The sequence below is a fragment of the Engraulis encrasicolus genome, chromosome 17 (assembly GCF_034702125.1).
Source record: "Engraulis encrasicolus isolate BLACKSEA-1 chromosome 17, IST_EnEncr_1.0, whole genome shotgun sequence".
Classification (NCBI taxonomy): Eukaryota; Metazoa; Chordata; class Actinopteri; order Clupeiformes; family Engraulidae; genus Engraulis; species Engraulis encrasicolus.
The window spans coordinates 14,966,176-14,986,630 of NC_085873.1; the positions used below are offsets into that span (position 1 = coordinate 14,966,176).

Below are 20,455 nucleotides of genomic sequence, written 5' to 3' on the forward strand. Positions count from 1 at the left end.
GTGAAGATGTTTGAGAGCATTTGCTGTTGAGTGTTGAAAATATGGTAATGAAAATAAGTAAGGGTTAACGTTCGGCGAGAAGGTCGCTACCGTGGAATAGCAGCACGACAGAGAGAATCTTTAGACCCCGACGCGGAGCGGAGGGGTCTTGTTCTCTCTGAAGTGCTGCTATTCCACAAAGCGACCGACTCGCCGAAAGTTAACCCGCTTATTATATGGATATACTTAAATGATTCACACATGGCGGGGACATTTCTTTAGGCCTATTTAATGTGAAGTCTATTATAGTTTTTAATGTCAAAAGATTGTTGCTGCGCAAAACAAAACAGTGCTGTTGTGGAACACCGCTAACAGCTAGGTAGCCAGGACAACAGGTGTTGTCTATCACAGCAGCTGATTAGAGTCTTGTTGAAAAGTCGCTTTAGCAGTGAAAAGTCTTGTTGCCATTGACAGCGGTCTGTTATAGACCAACCCGTCCGTTATCGAAAAATAACAGACGTGCGAACGTTGGGGAGCCCCGTTGAAATGAATGGAGCATTCGACCGATGACGTCACAAACATATAATAATGGTAGTTAAAATATGGTAGTTAAAGTAGCATGGAGGCTTGGTCTTCAGGGCCCCCTTGGCTCTTGGGCCGCTGGGCCTGGTCCTGGTAGACCCATGCTGTAATCCATCCTCAGGAGAACGCAGGGCTGCTGCTAAAGTTTTGGAGGCCCTAAGCATAACTGGTCAGGAGACACCCCCCCCCCCCATAATAATAATAATAATAATAGGCCTATGTTTTTTAGTCCATTTCAATTAATGAGGACCCAATTTTGGGGGCAACGTGGTTGAGGAGAGCCTCAAGTGCTCTGATTACTCTGCCTATGCCTAGCGGCGGCCCTGGGAGAGCGGTAGACAAGTGGCATGTAGAATGGAGATGGACGTGGGTGTAGGGGGTGGGGCTTAAACATCTGTGAGGAGTGGTGGACAGAGGCGTCTCTGTTTGGGGACAAGAAAGATTTACCCTTTCATGCAGTGTAGGCTGACTGACGGCAGAGAAAAGAGAGGATGAGAAAAATGGAGAAATGCTGAAGCCCATCCAGTGAAGAAACCAAAAGGCTTCATTGGAATGTAACTCTGAAAGGTACTGTTTTTTTTTTATTATTTACTGCGTATAGACTTGATGATTCATAAGTTCATCTACTTAGCCTAATGATATGCTCTCAAATTGTCAATGCAAACTTGACTATGACTTGACTGCTTGATGTACTGCATGTTCAACAGCAGTCAAATGTTTCAGGCTACTGTCTGTCTACTGTCAAAATGTTTTTGTCTTTTCATCAAACCCATAAAGTCATTTTTTGTTAAGATAAAGGTGTAGGCCTAATTGTTGTATCTGGGTTGATGTCACGTTTGTGAGAATTAAAATTTGTAGTTAGTGGAAATCATTGCTTCTCAAGTTAAGTCAAGGCTTTATTATCAATTTCTTTACATGCACTGGTCATAAGAATTGAAATTATGTTTCTTACTGTCCCGTGCAAACATAGACATACTTTAGGTATAGACATTTCTATCTGAATTTGATATTAATTTGCCAATTTGATTTCCCTACTGTTATGCTATTCATATAAGGGTCATTGATAACGAGTGTTTCTTTTTACAGTGACATGTGACAGTGTACTGTGAGCACAGTTGAATCAGTCTTTGTTGCCGAGAGATGCAATGAAATCCACAAAGTGGGAGTGTGGAGGAAGCTCTTGAATATTCTGAATATTTCTCCCATTTTTTGACTCTCTGTATTTGGTCCCATAAGAATCGCTTTTTTTATTGCAAACTATAAGAATACAGTAGGTTTTTTTAATTGCAAAGACACACAATAACAGTAACGGTTTTAAACTTCATGCAGCTGGGGAAAGGGAGAATGTTGTCACATTGTCACTTTACTGTTGTAAGATAAATAAGGTGTATTTAACTTACTCTATGCACATTTTGGAAATAACTTGTGTGCTTACTGAAATATTGATCACAGGCGTGTACTCATTATTGCTGAGCACTATATGAGTTTTAATCCATAGTTATAGTGTATAGTTATATTTGGTGTTTTGAAGAACACATGGAGCCATTGTTTCTGCCCTTTCCAAGCTTAGGTTTTGGACATTTGTATGTTTTCACCTCAGCGTGTTCTAGTCAAACTACGCATTAATTTTTACTAATTAGAATGTATCCTAATGGGACCTCCTTCAGGCAAGTAGGCCTATCCTATATTAATAATAATAATAATAATACATTTTATTTTGAGCGCCTTTCAAAATACCCAAGGACACTTTACAATCAAAACAAATACATAACAGTAGGGAAAGTATAACAAAGCTTCAGTGAATTAACAATAGGAGAATAATTAAAATGCAAAATAAAATAGAAATAAAAGTACAATAAAAATAAATGTTTTAAAATAAGAAAAAGAAGTAGAATGCATTTGTAAATAAAATAAAAAATATGAATAAAAAAAATAATTTAAATAAAAATGAACTAATAATTAAAATAAAGTGGAAGTGCATGTCAGTGAGGTTGAGAAGCAGAAGTGAAGAGGTGTGTCTTCATCTTAGATTTGAAAGTAGACAGTGAAGAACACTGACGAAGTGACAGCGACAAACTTAAACTTCCGGTGGCGCAGCTCTGTTGCGACCCGGGCATGAGCTTGTGTGATTGTTTGTTTGTTTTTAACGTTTTTAACAAGTTTGTCACAAAGAACGTTGTCTGTCCAACGTCTCGTGTGTCCAGTTCTGGTGACTAGTCTTCAGTGGCCTATACGGACAATGATTGCGCACACACTTTTGGTGATCTTAATACTCGCACCTCTGCTCTGGGTGGAATTCGCCGACGGTAACAGCTCACCTGCAGGAAGCGAGCAGGTGCTACGCTACGGAAGGGAGCTGCTCCTAGCACTACGACCAGGAGCTATCCCGACGCCTGGATTTTTGGAAAATATCCCTGGACATCTAGTGCGGCAACGAGAGAGACAGAGGCCGCGCAAGAGAGGCAGAAGAGGGGGCATTCGCCAACGGCTGCGGAGGCGACGCGACAGACCACCGCTGCCCTCTGTCATCTTCAGCAACGCGCGTTCACTGAAGAATAAATTGGATGAACTACGCTTATATACCAGGACGTGCCACGAGTATAGAGAGGCCTGCTTGTTGGCCTTCACGGAGACCTGGCTCCAAGAGGATTTTCCAGACCAACAGACACAGGTACAGGGGTTTACCAATGTCCGATTGGACAGTGATGGGAGCTCCGGGGAAAAGGAGGGGGGCGTGTGCGTCTACATTAAAGACTCGTGGTGTACAAACTATGCTGTCAAGGATAAAGTGTGTTCACCAGACGTTGAACTTTTGTGTCTAAGTTTAAGGCCTTTTTACTTGCCCAGGGACTATGGCAATGTTTTTGTTTGCGTGGTATACATACCGCCGAGTGGTAATGCTGCCAAGGCTGCTTCTCGCATAGCAGACTGTGTTCACCAGCAACTTCAAAACAAACCCGACGCACCGATTTTTATTTTAGGGGATTTTAACCACTGCAACCCGAGCAGTGCGCTACCGGGATTCCAGCAATATGTTAAAAGCAACACTAGGAAGGACAAAATATTGGACAAGTGCTTTGGAAATGTCGAAGACGCATATGTTGCTAAAATCAGGCCCCCACTAGCAAACTCCGATCACAACACCATCCAGTTAATCCCCGTGTTTAAGCCTGCCATTAAGAAAAGCAAACCCATCACAAAATCCGTCAGTGTATGGACAGACTCCTATAAGGAAGAATTGAGCGGTTGCTTTTACGCGACGGACTGGGACGTCTTCCATCAGGAGGAGAGTTTGGATTATAAAGTGGATGTGATCACTGACTACATACATTTTTGCGTCGAGACAGTGGTGCCCAAGAAAACTATAAAAATATACCCCAACGATAAGGACTATATTACCCCCCGAGATAAAAGACTGCATTAAGCGCAAAAAGATAGCTTTCAAGAACAATGACCGAGTTGAGTTGAAAAGCATCCAAAAAGAACTCAATTGGAAACTAAGGGTTGCGCGCGAACAACATAGACTAAAGATCAGAGACACGTTCTTAACCAAGGATACAAAACAGATGTGGGACTCTGTGAAGGACATGACGAATTTAAATAATAGGGCAAGGACACTTAATGTTTCCAATGAACTGGAACGTGCAAATGAACTTAATGTATTTTATCAAAGGTTTTGATACTGTGAATGTTGGGGATATGGCTTCAAGTACAACGTATAATGATGATGTAGAATTGAACTAGTGATTGACATTCCTACGGTTGTGAAGGCATTTAAGGCTCTACATACAAGGAAAGCCCAGTGGGCCAGATGGATCTCCCCACGAATTTTACATGACTTTAGCTCAGGAACTTGCACCAGCCTGGTGCCCACTGTTCCAGCTGTCTGTGGATATGCACATTATACCCTCAGCGTGGAAAAAAGCAATAATAATTCCAATACCCAAGAAACCTTGTCCACGCGAGAATAATGATTTTAGACCGGTTGCCTTAACATCAGTGGTGATGAAAACATTTGAGCGTATAATGCTGGGGGAATTAAGAACACAGGTGCAACACCTTCTCGACCCCTATCAGTTTGCCTACAAGGATAGAAGGAGTACTGCAGACGCACTATGCACTACATCTCATCTTATAATTAAGCACCTTGAAAACACCAAGGCATATGCCAGGCTCCTTTTTATGGATTTTAGTTCTGCGTTTAACACAATTTTGCCTCATTTTTTGTTAGAGAAATTACAAAGAATGCATGTCAACCCTATTATGATTAAATGGTATAATGCATTTCTCACAGATAGGACACAGCAGGTAAAAATTAAACTCCACACTCTCTGACATACTCACAATCAACACAGGAGTCCCACAAGGTTGTGTGAGTTCCCCATTATTGTTCACATTATACACAAATGAATACACAAATCAATACTCAAACAATCACATAATCAAATTTTCAGACGACACAGTCATTCTTAGTTTACTGACACAGGACTCTGATGCTTCTGTCTACCAGTCAGAGGTAGACAAGGCTGTGTTGTGGTGCGAGTCGAATAACCTGGTATTAAAATGTAAGCAAAACAAAAGAAATGATATTCGACCCCAGGTCCATAGTAAACATGAATTTATCAATCTGAACGGGAGCCAGTGAGCAGGTCTCCACATACAAATACCTAGGAGTTGTATTTGATTCTCAATTAAAATGGGCTCAGCACGTTGAAATTTTTTAAGTGTGAGAATCAGCCAACGGATACATTTCCTTAGGAGGTTGAGAGTGTTTGGCATTGAAAAAGAAATAATGATGGCTTTTCACAGGGCTTCAATCGAATCAATCATCAGATATGGGATCGTGGTATGGTTTGGGAACCTTTCTGTGAAATTGAAAGCTGAACTACAAACTCTCATTAAGAGAGCAGGGAAAATAATGGGCATGCCCCCTCCCACATCACTGCAGGCCTTATTTGACGAAACAGTAAAAAGACAGGGTCTGAAGATCATAGAGGATGATGAACATATTTTGCATGGGGAATATGAGATACTGCCCTCAGGGAAGAGATACAGGCTACCCAACTGTAATACTAATAGGTTCAAATTTTTCAATGGTCCCTTGGTCAATAAGGATACTAAATGGCAGGTCCTTAGTGGTGCACATGTGTGTGGGTGTGTGAGAGAGAGAGTGTGTGTGTGTGCGTATGTGTGTGTGTGTGTGTGTGTGTTTTATGTAGCATTATACTTTTGTACAGGTAGCATTATAGTTTTTATCTCCTGTATTTTATTTATTATTTTCTCTGAGCAATAGCTCTAGCTCAGAGTATGTGCAATATCTAGGTTTGTATATGCCTTTGGATGACTCAGGGCCAAAACTGTAACGTTGGGTGACACTAACAATGGTCGTCTGTTACCTGTTTACATGTTTGTTTGTGCTTTGTGGTCCTAAGTCTGTCTATTGTGGTAATTTGATGTTAATTGTGAATCACACTTTCTCATGTCCATTCTGAATTTCTCTCCTGAAGAGACAATAAAGGATAATCTAATCTAATTCATGAGTCATGACACAATATGCCTCACATTGCAGGGAATGGCGCATGTCTGTGTCGTCCACCAAAGAAGCCTTTCCAACAGCCCAGTCACAAAAAAGCCCACCAAAAGTTTGCTGTGCCAAATTCTGACAAAAATGAAAGCTAATGGGCCTACTCTGAAGTCATGATCCCAAGATCAGTCTTTTTTTATATAACTGATAGCATCAAAGCTGCATGAGTGCTGCTGGTGTTTGAGAGCTGATTTCATTGACCATTACTCATTGCCCTGCAGTGTTGGTGATTGTGTTATTTTTCAACTTGACAATGACCCTAAACACACACCTACTGGTATGGCCAATGCTGATTTTATGAAGAGAGAGGGATTCAGTGATTAAGTTTGACACCTGGGTAGTGTTCCAAGAACATGGTTAAATGATAAACCTAGTTAACCTACAGGAAGTGGTAAACCTGCTGATAGACTGTCCACAGATGCCATTTAGCTCAGAAAATAAGCACTCCAGGCTCTTCTATTAGATGATTTACCACTACCTCAGGGTTAACTTAAGATGGATTATGAGCCAGGTTCTTGGAAAACTAGGGTGTATTGATCTGTGTATTTGTGTGACTTATCTGCTCATTTTTCACATGATTTTCTGTAGGCCTTTTGTCTTGCCACAATCTGCTCTTTCCATATTCATTAAATTAAATAATCTTTCCTCGGAGCAAGATATATTTTTGTACACAAAACTTCATTTGGAAGCAATAAGGTCAATAAGGCAGCATTAACAAGGCCTGGATCATTGGTGTCAGTGATGCAGTATTTTAGCAAACCCCACCCCTTTGTGATGTCTGCTATTATTTCCGTCGCCTTTTCCTCTGCCCCCTAAGTATCCAACGACACGAGAGCTGTCAGCTGTCACTAAGCACATGTGGTGGCTAAAGTGCTCTGCTGCTGAAAATAGAAATTGAGCAGGCCAAAACTGGATGGGGGACACACACTGCTAAGTGAAGACTTCTTGAAGGCACAGAACGCAGAAAACAATTTCATGAAAGGTGATCTAACTCCTCCAGAAATCCTTTGCAGTAGTTGTAGCATTAAATAGGCAATGTTTGTGGGTCTATCTGTGTGTGGACTTGAGTTGGTTTGGTGTGGTCATTGTTGTGTGTTTACTCTTCACCCCAAACTTTACTGGTATTGGACCATCATTGTTACTTGTCCTGTCTTGCACTTTGATGTCTGTAAATGTCAGTCCTGTGTATGTCTTTATCCTTTCATGGTATAGAGGGAAAACGTAATTTCAACTTCCTTGTATGACCTGTGGATATGAAGAAACTGACAATAAAAGCTGACTTGACTTGATTTGACTTGAAAGTGTCCACGTGGAGGAGACGTGCTCCAGATTTGTTTGTCAGTAACTATCAATGCATTCTAATGGCTTAACGTTGCTCAATAGCCTGATGTTTTTCATAGTGGCCACAGGAGCCCTGCTTTCCTTATCGGCTTCAGAATGGATGAGCCAGACCGATTGAGTCACGCCTCTAGTGTGGTGACCATTTACTCGTTCCCTTTGAGGGCTCAGGTAATTGTTTCTGGTACATTTTCACACATATTTCTGGGTTTTTTTTGTGGATTTCAAGTCTTGGTGGAAAATCTATCATGTTGATATGACATGATGATTATCTGGTCTGTTATTGGGCTGAACAATTCACATTGAATTTGATCATTTGGGTGCAGACAGGTGATGAGAAGGTTCAGACGTTTGGTAAACGGTGTTACGCTGTGAAGCGAGATCCTAACTACCCAGTGGTGATCAGAGGCTGGCTCTATAAAAAGGTAATATTTTGATGCTGGTGTAATGTACTCTCTATTTTCACATCACACTTGTCACACTTGTCCCAACCCATTCACACCATCCCATCCCACTCATACGTAATTTGCACAAACTCTCATTTATGCTGTAGGATAGCTCTGGACTGAAGCTTTGGAAAAGACGGTGGTTTGTTCTGTCGGAGTACTGCTTATTTTACTATAAAGGTAAATAAATGTAGGCCTATCTATTATTGACAAAAACTTGCTGGAATTCAATTGAACTGGAATTCAACTGAAATGATATTGCATGTGAATTGGTTTTAAAACAACTGACCATTTCCCTACAGACAGCAGAGAGGAGACTGTTTTGGGCAGCATCCCCCTGCCAAGTTACAGCGTTCTCTTCTGCACTCCAAGAGAATGCAAGAACCGCAAGTACACATTCAAAGTAGGCAGATGTTGTGATGATACTTACAATTATTCACATTCAAAGTACAGTAGGCAGATGTTGGTATGATATTTTACAAATATTTGCATTCAAAGTATAGGCAGCTGTTGGGGTGATACTGTGTAGGCCTATTTAGTAGATAATACTTGAATGTTCCACGTCAGTTCATGGCATGCTCTACTGGCATTTGTCTCTGTGCTTGACAGGTTGCACATCAAGGGATGCGCACGTACGTCTTCAGTGCAGACACGCAAGAGGACATGTTGGGCTGGGTGAGAGCCATCAGCCAGTCAGCAACCATGGATACGGACTCCACCATTAATAAGTGAATAAACCTTTTTGGTGCATTACTTCATATATTCATATACAGTACTATAATACAGGCCCTACCGTGGCTGTAACAGTAGGGCACTCAACTGCTGCTGTATGCGACCAGGGTTCGATTCCGGCCCGGGTCCTTTGCCAACCTTTCCCCGTCTCTCTCTCCCCAGTCGCTTCCTGTCAGTATCTTCATTGCCCCCCCAACCCCCCTCCCAAAAGAAGTAAAACAGTAGCATGGCAAACTTCAACATAACATAATTTTGGGGTTTAAGTGTAAACTACAGAAATGTATGCTTATCTGATGTTAAGTTTGTTTTTATGTTTATGTTTATACTTTTAGAAGGTGCAGTAGTTACCAAGACTTGACCAAGGCGGACAGCACTGAGTTCATGCATATCCATCACAGTACACCTCCAAGAAATGTTCAAGCCAGTAAGCACATGGACATAGCTCAACCTCAGAGGGAGGCAGCAGAATCATCTGCAGAGAAACGAGGGAACAAGACAGTTGAACGGAGGTATAGTTAAAGCATTAGTGGTCTCATATTAAAGGGACACTCCACCCATTTGCATTAGGCTTTCCATTGCTAGACACTCAGTCATACTTTTGAATAGTCGTGCAACACTCTCCCAATTCCCCCTGAGACAGGAGAAATCTGTATTCACCTCTTAACACTTCCTCCTACAATGATGTAAAAATCGTCATTTTGCATCATTGTAGGAGGAAGTGTAAGAGAGGTGGATTTCTGTTGAGACTACAAGCCTTTTCCCCACCCATTCAACCCCGCACATAGGGGGTTGGATCTAATGCGCTAACAGACCTATCACAGATCAGTGTACCAGTGCTTTTGAAATGACTAGCATTGAGGCTCCAGTAAGTCACTGGCAGAGCTGCCTGGGTGTGGCCTGTGGAACTTGAGCAATGCATTATGGGGATTGTTGTCACAAATCCACAAACACTAAAAAGTCATTTTCTGACTTTTCTCGGCCAAGAAAGCACCAAATTAGAAATGTATGCTAATATTCTAGTACAGGTATGACCTAGCCTGGGCGAATAGCCAGCTGTTGACTCCGTCAATCAGTCTGGCAAAAGCCATGAGGAATCTGTCTCCGTGGACGATGGGAGATGGTCTGATCTTACTCTGTCATTTAAATTAATTGAAGTTCCAAACTCAATTTAAAACCCATATTGTGCTTTATTAGCATGCCTGTTACGTTATAGCGTCGCAAAAGCATACAAATAACAAAACGAAAGTGTGAATATATAGTTACCTTAACCAATCAGTAGCGGAGCTCGCGGGTGAGTTCTACGTCACCAATCTCAACTGTTTGCTGATTGTCGAAACACTGAGAGAACCGAGCTCGAGGCTTTTGCCAGACGATGTGCGGAGCCAAAATCTTTGGGTGGAGTACAGAGGATGGCGTCGCGAGGCTAGATATGATCCACTTTCAATACATATTCATGTCTCCACTGGTGGAATGCCCCTTTAATGCCAGACATGGGACACTTTTTTTTGTAAAACTCACTTGTTTACCACCACACATACTTGACTCTATCTAAAGCAAATTTGTCTGCCAAGGCAGTTGTTTTCGGTCGCATTGGTTTGTCTGTCTGTTTGTCTTTTTGTCTGTTTGTCTGTCAGCAGGATAACTCAAAAAGTCATGAACAGATTTGGATTTTGTGGAGTAGTTGGAAATGACAAAAGGAACAAGCGATTAAGTTTTGGTGGTGATCCGGATCACACTGTGGATCCAGGAATTTTGTAAAGGATTCTTCACCATTGCTGCGATTTGACATTCCAGTTTCTATAACTCCACAAAAACAAGGCAGACACACTTGAAAAAAAATAGGGTGAAACACAGTTAAATGTTCTTCATTGGCAGTGGTCTGCATTTCTAGTTTCAGTATAATTTCATGGTAATACTCACTGGATGCTGTTGTCATGACGTGATATGTTCACACGTCACCCATGTTATGGCATACAGTTTGAGTTTATTGTCTATCGTAGTTCTACTGTGCTGCGTGTGTCAAGGACTAATGGGAATGTTCCTTATCTTCTTCTTCTTAGTGCGTCATTGTCAAACCAAAAGCACATTGATGAGCGCCCCCCGTTGCCCCTTCTCTCTATTCCTCCATTTCACCCGTCCTTCACACAATCCCTGCTGTGCTCCAGAGGCCCGTCAGACCTGCGGCCCCACACGCCAGCTGGGAGAGTTGATATCAGACCCCATGACCTGCCACCATTACCACCATCCAACAAGGTGAGGAGTGCACAAATAATAAGTTAAGTAATAGTAATGGTCATAAATAAGATTAGTCTGGAAGCGATCATAACATCAGATCTACCTGCTAGTGTATAACGTATAACCAAAGAGTGGTCTAGTAGAGTAAGATACCCCAAACCCGCCTTCCCAATGCAAAGGAGTGCGCTCAAGTCTAGTGTCCTAAAAGGGCGTTGTCCCCTCCCTCCACTTCTCATTCTGTGGTGTTTGGTGGCAGCATGCATAAGATATGCACCGCCACCATCTAGCACTACAGGAACTCCATTTATTCTCAATCTTAAGTCCCTTAAGGTCTAACCAAATTGATCCTAAATGGGCTTTTACCTGCCGTCAAATGGATTCAGGAAAAGAATGGGCTTGATGTATCGTACTCTACTAGACGTTTAACCATGCACCATCCAACAAGATTAGGAACACACAAATACCACTACAGCAGACACAAATACAGCAGACATAACCAACAATATTTCTTTGTCATTATTGGTTCTCTTTCAGGGGTCTGCCATCCAGCATATGTCAGCCAAGGCCCTGTCAAATCCAGCTACCCCGCACTGCCAGTCCCCTCACAGCCATTCATATGTACGTCAGCATCAACCTACTGGTACACGGGCACACCAGAGAGAGTTTGCATGACAATATATATATATATATATTTTTTTTTTTAACAAATTAGGACTTGGTCGTACAATTTAATATTTATATGTATATAAATATATATATATATATATATATATATATATATATATATATATATATATATGTATATATAGCCTATGTTTAGGAGCTTTTATGCCTTTATTTGATAGGAAAGTCTGAGATGGCGACAGGAAGCGAGTGGGACAGAGAGACGGGGTGGGATCTGGAAATGGCCCCGGCCGGACTCGAACCGGGGTCCCCGTGGGCATGCAAACCCAAATCTGGGGGGCTTAGCGCGCTGCGCCCCCCTTGCATGACAATATGTTAAGACAAGGCCCCTATACATTTGCTGTTATCAGAATGGCAATGACCAAGTCGTAATGTATTACTAAAGGTTCTATGTAATGTCATAGTAGTAGAACACAGGAGGAAGAAGAGAACTCGCACACCAAGGGTTGCCGATGCAGGAAAGGTGTTTTAATCCATCAACTTAAACAAAAAATAAAATAAAGTGCTACCAAGTGGGGGTGCAAACGTTTCCACACGCACCCCCACTTGGTAGCACTTTATTTTATTTTTTGTTTAAGTTGATGGATTAAAACACCTTTCCTGCATCGGCAACCCTTGGTGTGCGAGATCTCTTCTTCCTCCTGTGTTCTACAATACCTAGAACCCACGCACCCACAAGGCCTGGAGTAATTGGCGCGACACCCTTCCTGACCTAACTGAACATGTCGTAGTAGTAGCCTACTACGGTAGTAAACATTTTTCAAGGACTAGTACAGTGTTCTATTGGGCACGTTGTGAGGCTACTGTGTAGTCTGTGCTGTATGTAGTCTGTTGTGTGTAGTCCTCTGCGGCTGAATTTCACACAATCAAGATATCCACAAAGGCGAATGTTATTAAAATGTTTCACTAAATCTGTAATTTATTTATTTTTTTCAGTCTGAGAGGTACGATGCTCTTCAAGGGAGCGAGACCCAGCCCAGCCGAGTCCTTGAGAACCATGTTGATGTATGTAAGGCACATACTGTAGGTGCCATATACAATTATAATATAACACATACAGTGCCATATAACATTGGGTGCATTCCAATGTGCAACCTTGCGTCCTCCACTTGTGCTTGTTGCCTCTCGTTTTGCTGATGCCCCGCCTCCATGGAGAAAACAATTAATTTTCCCCGCTGTCGGCCTAGCCAAAACAATATTTGACTATTCTTCAATCACCCTCCAGTTTGCAAATGAGAGTATTATTTTACAATTGAGCTTTTGTGAAATATTGAAATATAATGCTGTTGTCAGTGATGTCATCACGACGTATTACTTCCTGGTACAAGGCCACAAGCCCAAGTGGAGGATGCAAGGTCGCATATTGGAACGCACACATTGTCTGATATCCTGACTTTAACTGATGATAAGCACAACTACTGTACTTCATGTTTCAACTAATAACTGAAACATTAAACAGGGCAGATGCTAGGCACAGGCAGACAAGGCATTCGCCTTGGGTGCCAAATGCCTATCGGGCACCAGTGATGCCTGAAACTCCCACAGAATGAGCGAACATCAAGTGAAATAAAACATTACACTTCCCATTGACAAAGGACTTCTAACTATAGGCTGTATATAGGTGCTAGATCAGCTGTGCTTGATCGGATGTGTGACGCTCCATTTACAGATGTCAATTTCTAAATGCACAAAAAGGAAAGAGGGTGCTTGCCTAGGGTAGTAAATTAACTAGAACCAGTCTAGGGAAGTAAGCTCATTTCCACCTTAAGAATTTTCATCAGGTTAAGTGAAGATATCAGTTGAATACTTAGGTGCTGTTTATACATACCTGGGTATTTTCTTCTCTTCGTTTAGCAAAATATTTTCGTTCACATCAAAGGCAAATACGCATAAATATGCTGTTGAGAGCTGTCATAAATAGGCCTACGTTAAGCCTGTGCGCCTTAAGTAAGTCTCCGTTTATCTCTGTTTATATACAAATGCTAACCGGAAATTTTTAAAAATCTCCACTTTTGCTGAGTTTTTTTGGAGCTTCGTTTATAGAAGGAAAACCTTTGTTTGTTTGTGAACGCAAGGCACAACCGAAGGTGAAGGTCTTCGTATATCAAAATACCCGGGTATGTATGAACAGCACCTTTTAGGCGGTGTTCATACATACCCGGGTATTTTGATATACGCAGACCTTCCCCTTCGGTTGTGCCTTTCGTTCACAAACAAACGAAGGTTTTCCCTCTATAAACGAAGCTCCAAAAAAACTCTATAAACGAAGCTCCAAAAAAAAAGTGGAGATTTTTAAAAATCTCCGGTTAGCGTTTGTATATAAACAGAGATAAACGAAGACTTGAATGACACTCTACTTACGGCGCACAGACTTAACGTATTTATGACCGTTCTCAACAGCCTATTTATGCGTATTTGCCTTTGATGTGAACGGACATATTTTGCTAAGCGTAGAGAAGAAAAATGTTTGTTTATCAAAATACCCAGGTATGTATAAACAGCACCTTAAAGTCACCAATAATAGGCTACCCCAAAAGTGAAAGTACAATGGTAAAAGTACAATTGCATGGCTATAATATTTTCTACATCTTGTTTCTTTTTTAAAATAACTTCTTTCCTGTCTGCTCTGTCCTGTCTCCTGTGTCACACTCAGGTTGTCTTGACAAAACTCTGCGGATGTGATAAACAGCTTCAGTCCCTTTGTGCAGAACTATCGCAGTTGCAAGTAGAAAAAGTAAAGACAATTATTTTAGTTTATTTATTTATTTATTGCAAATACATCAGTGGCCATACAGTACTGGTCAGTTAAGTTTGTTGTTTTTTTCTGCTTGTAGGACAATCTCCAGGCTGCTCTTGAAGTTAGCCACATGCAGTGGCAGGAACCCAAGTGTACGGAAGCCCAAATGACCCAAAAAGCCTTACTGCAAGAGGAGCTGGTCACCATTAGAGCCAGAATATGTGATGTGCTAACGGTGGGTCAACATTACTGCAACCTCAGTGCTTATCAAGCTAAGACACAGATACTGTTTCCATGGTGACATACCATGTTTGACAGGTGTACCTTACCACGATTTTTGCCAAACACAGTTAACAATGCAAAATGTAATAACTTTTTCATAAGATTGTTTTAAAGCACATTGCAGGATTTTGAAATGTGGATATCTGAGGTCTCCCATTGTAACAATATCAAAACCACGTTTTTTGTTTGTTTTTTCTTTTAATATGAATATGTTGGGGTTTTTTTTTAGCATTTTGCTTGCGCATTACAGTATGTGGCAGGAATGGTGAAATAAAATGTTGTGTTCTTTACAGGACATGGACTGTGTGTGGTGTCAGTATGAGAGGATGGAATCTGAACTGACAGTGTTCCGCTCTCAGCTTCAGCACATATGCCACTATGGCTTGCACCAGGTACAGAGAAGGGATAAGCTTTATGATGACTAACACATTTGATGAGTACAGAGGACAATAATAAATACCCTGTCACTTATTTTTCTATTTTAAGGAGCAGCATACAGTTCAGAAGCAACTTTGGATGATGGAGGACATTCTCTGTGGCCTAAGAAGTAACAGGAATCACTACAGGCTTGTGTTAGGCCTACAAGACGAGCCAAGTATGTCCATTTCATTTCATACTGGATACCCCCACCTGCCATTTTCCATTTTCCTAATTTCTCCCATTTGCTTGAAACACTTTTAATTCAATTGATTTCAGGTGCAGACATTATAGGACACAATTTGGTAAGTTTTTTCTTTTAATGTTAATTGAAGCAAGATTACTCTGCTCTAATGACTAAATACAAATCAGGTGTTGTACTGTATAATATATTTGTGATAATTGGTATATAAAAAGTTTGTTTTTGATTTTGACCTCCGCCAAGGAGGTAATGTTTTCGGTCGCTTTGGTTTGTCTGTTTGTTTGTCTGTTTGTCTGTTTGTCTGTTTGTCAGCAGTATAACTCAAAAACTAATCACCGGATTTAGACAAAACTTTGTGGGTTTTTTAATAATGACCCAAGGAACAAGTGATTAAATTCTGGTGGTGATCCGGATCACGAACTGGAACCAGGACTTGTTTAAAGATTCTGTCAGCAGGATAACTAAACAACGAATCAACTGATTTGGACGAAACTTTGTGGAGTTGTTAGTAATGACCCAAGGTACAAGTGATTCAATTCTGGTGGTGATCTGGATCACGAATCAGAACCAGGACTTTTCAAAAGATTCTTCACCATCTAGACGCCCCCTAGTGACCAGAAATTGAATTGCGGGGACTCCACAAAAACAAGGCAGAAAGACTTAGTGTGTAACGTAGTCAAATGTATCAAGCAGCTTCCTTGGCGGAGGTATGCACTCTCTGAATGCTTCTAGTCTTATTTGTGGTTGATTTGTGTGGGACGTGAACATCTTTGATCCAATGTCTAAGGTGGCCAGGTGTGAATCCCAGAGCCATAGCAAATCATTTCCCAGCTCACCAGAGCAGAAACTGCATGACTGGAATCAAGGTAATGGAAAACCAACACTGTTATTTTGAAATTGAAATTAAGTTGAAGAATACAATGAATTCACCTTCATATTTATTCATCTTTGTTTGCACAGATTACAGAGTACATACCTGGTCACCAACAGATCCAGCTGTAAATATGACAGGACTAAACAACATCTCTACAAAAGACTACCGAGTAAGTATGGAATGTTTTGATCTGATAGAGTACTGATATTCTAAGTGTGGAATATATCTGCTCTGAATCAGGAGGAGGATCTGAAGGTGTTGCCCATTGATGTTTCAACTGTGTTAAACAATGATCAGTTAGGTGAAAGTAATGAAGGGGAAAAAATCAAATAAGTTCAACACACACATTTCTCTCTGTGTCAATTACAAGGGTTGGCAAGAACCAGAGAATGCGAGGGGAACCAATATCTACGGTCAGACGTCGGACGTCCCAAAAGAAGTGCCTTATTCCAAACATCTGGCTTCTAAAGAAGAAGGAAGCACAGAGTCACATAAAGCCGCAGCTCTGCCTCTCCGGGTCACGCGGGTGATCACAGCCACGCTGCCCTCCGCTCTCACTGCACACCGGGTCTCTGTGCAGGACCCTCCATCTGAACTCCTCAACCCGCTACCAGAACAGATCCCCCAAACACTTCCTAAAAGGACCCCGAGTAAACCCTTGCGGCTGTCTTCTCAATACTCCGTACCAGCAAGTGAGGCGGCCGTTCCAAGATCAGTGCAACTGGCGCGTCAAAGGAGCGAGATCATTGGTGCTAAGGCTCCCGAACAAAGCAGACAATATTGCACACTAAAAGAAAACACACTCGGTCAGGAGTTGGATGGAGATGCACTTTCAAGAGGACTTGATGAAAACAGAAGAGAGCAGGTGAGCTTCTCAGGCATATTTATACTAACGTGGCCATATTCAGTAGGATTTACAACTGTATACTGTGTTTCTACTTACCGTATTTTGTCCCATGAGCAGAGAGAAGCTAAACTAAAACGAGTAGAGCGCATCAGACAGAGAGTTATCAGAAGGTGAGTATTAAATATACTTGTTTGACAAAATAATACACTTACAGTGAGAGCCACTTTTTTCGTTCCATGTGCATACCATGAACCTTGAGTTTTTCAAAGCTGTTGTTTCCAGCTGAACCTTGCAAGGATAATTCATAATGCAGTCAAGAAAACATGGTATAAATCAGGAGTAGGCCTACATTGTCCTAGCCTGGTTCACACCAGACGGTGTATGTGTAGCTTCGGCGCTCCCTGGCGGAGCAGAGCTACACACACTACCGTCTGGTACACAGCCATAGAGCACGCTCCGTCTCCAACCAGAAAATAGGCTGAGAATTTTTTGCTTCTGCACGGCCTCCTCACCAACAAATTCCTTCAAAAACCTTCCTGTTAATCTTTAAAGAGTCAATATAGTCTCTAATCTGTCTTGTGACTCCTCAATGTGAGTTACCGTTTATATTTAAGAAATAAATGCTCCGTCTATTTTCTGGTTGGAGACGGAGCGTGCTCTATGGCTGTGTACCAGGGGGCGCCAAAGCTACACACACACCGTCTGGTGTGAACCAGGCTAACATTGTCCAGTAGGGCAAAGGGGCAGGTGCTGTAGCACCACCTTGTCCCTATCTGTGCACACCTTTGACTTAGATCATGTTTTTCATCTTACAGTGCATCAAGGGAGAACCATGCTCAAAGTGGCCTTCTCCCTCTGACTGATGTGACTGTCAGAAAACCTGTAATGCCAGGTAACCAATTGTTTTACTTTAAATCTTAATGTCATTTTAATATCATTGTTGTAATCTGTCCTGTAATTCTGTGTGTATGTAATGTATTATGGTACTGGTAATATTCAATATTTTCACAGTTCATTTGGAATCTTTTTTTTAACTATTCAACTTACCATTTTTTGTTTCAGAGACTGAAGAGCTGGCATTTGAATGCAGTTCAAATACCCTCCCCGGTGACCCAAAGGAAACTGAAAACGTGTTTGAGTCTCACGGTGGCTACGCAAAGGGTCATAAACATAAAATCCACAACAACTTTTTAGCTCATGTATCATTCCCAATTCAGGACACTGCTCTGATAACGAGTGCTGCCTCCAAAGACAAGTCGTCTCCCTCGTCTACCAATAACCGATCTGAATGGTTCCTTTCAGCCTGTGAGTGGCAGGGATCGAGGCCAGTAGCAAACCATGGACTAGAAGCACGCGATGCAACTGGGAATGAACTTGAGGCTTTACCACACCGATTGCACCAGACTCTGGAAATATCCTCTAATATGAAGTTGAATAGAAATGAGATAGATGTGTTAGAAGGGATGTCCAGGTGCAAAGAAAACAGTGAAACTTTACTCAGTGTGGCATCTGTCAATCAGGGTGAAAAAGGAGAGACAGGTGAAACAACATCTGACATATTGAATCCATCAGAGTTGGGGATTGCAGCACCAGCAGTACATTGCAATTCTGATGGTTGGAAAAATAACATTGAAAAACCAGAAATGATATCGAAAAACCAGGATAGTATACTTGCTAACGATCCAGTGGCACCACCTGTGTCAAAAGAGAAGTGTGTAGCTTGTGAACCTCAAGAGGTAAATGTGGAGTTGTCTCTCTATGAGGAGATACCATATGTTTTATCATCCTCACAAAGGCAAAAATCTCCAGATGATACTGACCATGAATTAATGACTGAATGTCCAGAGGGTGAAATGGCAGTGCTGAACCATTGTGCAAATGAGGTCGAAGATATTGCCATTGAAAAAAATGGGTTGCCACTAAGTGAGATACTGGTGTGTGTACCTGATGAAAGCCAAAATCACATACAGATCAAAATTGACCAATCTCTTGACAATGCTACACTACCTGATGAAGAGAGAGACCACAGCCCTTCATTTGCCTGGAAGAGAGTCACCATGGATAGCACGTGTTTGTAAGAAAGTACCAGATTTGGCAAAGAATGTTTTTGTGGAGAACCCTTGGGGAGATTAGGAAAATATACTTTAAGAATGATTTAAGAAGAAATGATTGCTGACTTCGAGAAGAAATGATTGCTACTTTCAAGTCTTGTAAAATACAATGCATTTTTTTTCTTTTTTTAAAACTTTTTTTGTGGTTGAGAAACGGAGGGTAAGATAATCTATTTATGAGATTTTGTGAGAAATGATAGCCATTACAATGCCCAGTTAACTATTTACTTAAAATGGCTTGTGCTTAAAAATAATTGTTTGTACATGAGGCATTAATGATAGATTCACCAATTTTACCGGGGCATTTGGTCAAACTAATTGAACTAAATAAACCTGAAATTCTAATTTAATTATTGTAGGTCAATAAGGTGTAACAATCATATTTATATAGCATCATTCAAAATAATATGTGTGTGATATTGGTTTGAGTAGCAGATGAGCGTGAGTAGCAAACAACAAAAAATAAAAGTTACTGCACACTACCTACTAGAATGTACTTTATTGTATTGTGTCTTGAGGGATTAAGGTTGTTACTAATTGTCCCTTACGTCTTCATAGTAATCATATGACAGGGATATACTATATGTATACATGCAATATTTTGGTCAGTGATGGGCTACAATCAACTTTGGTATGGACTGTTTTATCTTATTTTTCTTGTGAATGATGATGCCCTTCAGTGCTACCTAGATGATTAGGTATTTCAAAGTCATCAAGCCAGTCTTGACTTGCAAATGCTGAATGTAAAAACACAGTAAGAATATATATCAGAAAACAACTTTGTGTATCTCCTGGATGTCTCTTTCACCACCTCTGGTGGACATTTGAGGTTGTTACTGCGGGGCCTTATTTACTGCCCTCTCCAGAGTTTTAGGCAGGAAATGTTCTCTGTACAGGCAGTTGCATAATAAGACACCTTCTGTCCTTTAAAAAGTATATCCTGAAAAGTGGTTATAAAATAAAACCTATGAGTGAATCGAACGGTTGTTTTTTGTTAGCTTGTAGAAAGGCATTGCAACCCACAAAGCCTTTATATGTATATTGCATATAATCTGGCACAAAAGTTTGAATTAGCAACAAAGTCATACACTAATTTCAGACTGACTGCAGAGTATGGTACATCAACTGATTAATGCCTGTCTTAAAGGGACACTGTGTGAGATTTTTAGTTGTTTATTTCCAGAATTCATGCTGCCCATTCACTAATGTTACCTTTTTCATGAATACTTAACACCACCATCAAATTCGAAGTATTCATTATGACTGGAAAAATTGCACTTTTCATGCATGCAAAGGGGGATCTTCTCCATGTTCCGCCATTTTGAATTTCCAAAAATAGCCATTTTTAGCTGCAAAAATGACTCTACTTGGACCATACTAGAAAATATTTGTTTATTACTTAGTA

The 20,455-nt window shown here is 41.0% G+C and overlaps 1 protein-coding gene across 4 annotated transcripts; it reads left to right on the plus strand.

Annotated features, from left to right (window-relative positions):
* Positions 1-1,015: 1,015 nt before the first annotated feature.
* Positions 1,016-20,166, plus strand: si:ch211-234p6.5 (uncharacterized). 4 transcript variants are annotated; one of them, XM_063221819.1, is made up of 21 exons: positions 1,016-1,128; positions 7,546-7,654; positions 7,810-7,908; positions 8,037-8,109; positions 8,232-8,332; positions 8,539-8,657; positions 8,994-9,170; positions 10,722-10,914; positions 11,431-11,514; positions 12,517-12,603; positions 14,234-14,314; positions 14,415-14,552; positions 14,893-14,991; positions 15,086-15,194; positions 15,296-15,321; positions 16,006-16,084; positions 16,179-16,261; positions 16,463-16,957; positions 17,057-17,109; positions 17,755-17,831; positions 18,002-20,166. In XM_063221819.1, exons 2-21 carry the CDS (start codon positions 7,583-7,585, stop codon positions 19,015-19,017), a joined length of 3,261 nt encoding a protein of 1,086 aa, XP_063077889.1. In that variant the 5' UTR covers positions 1,016-1,128; positions 7,546-7,582; the 3' UTR covers positions 19,018-20,166. The 4 variants fall into 4 exon arrangements, with proteins under 4 accessions (XP_063077889.1, XP_063077891.1, XP_063077892.1 ...); XM_063221821.1 differs by having other exon boundaries at positions 12,517-12,585; XM_063221822.1 differs by having other exon boundaries at positions 10,827-10,914.
* Positions 20,167-20,455: the final 289 nt, after the last annotated feature.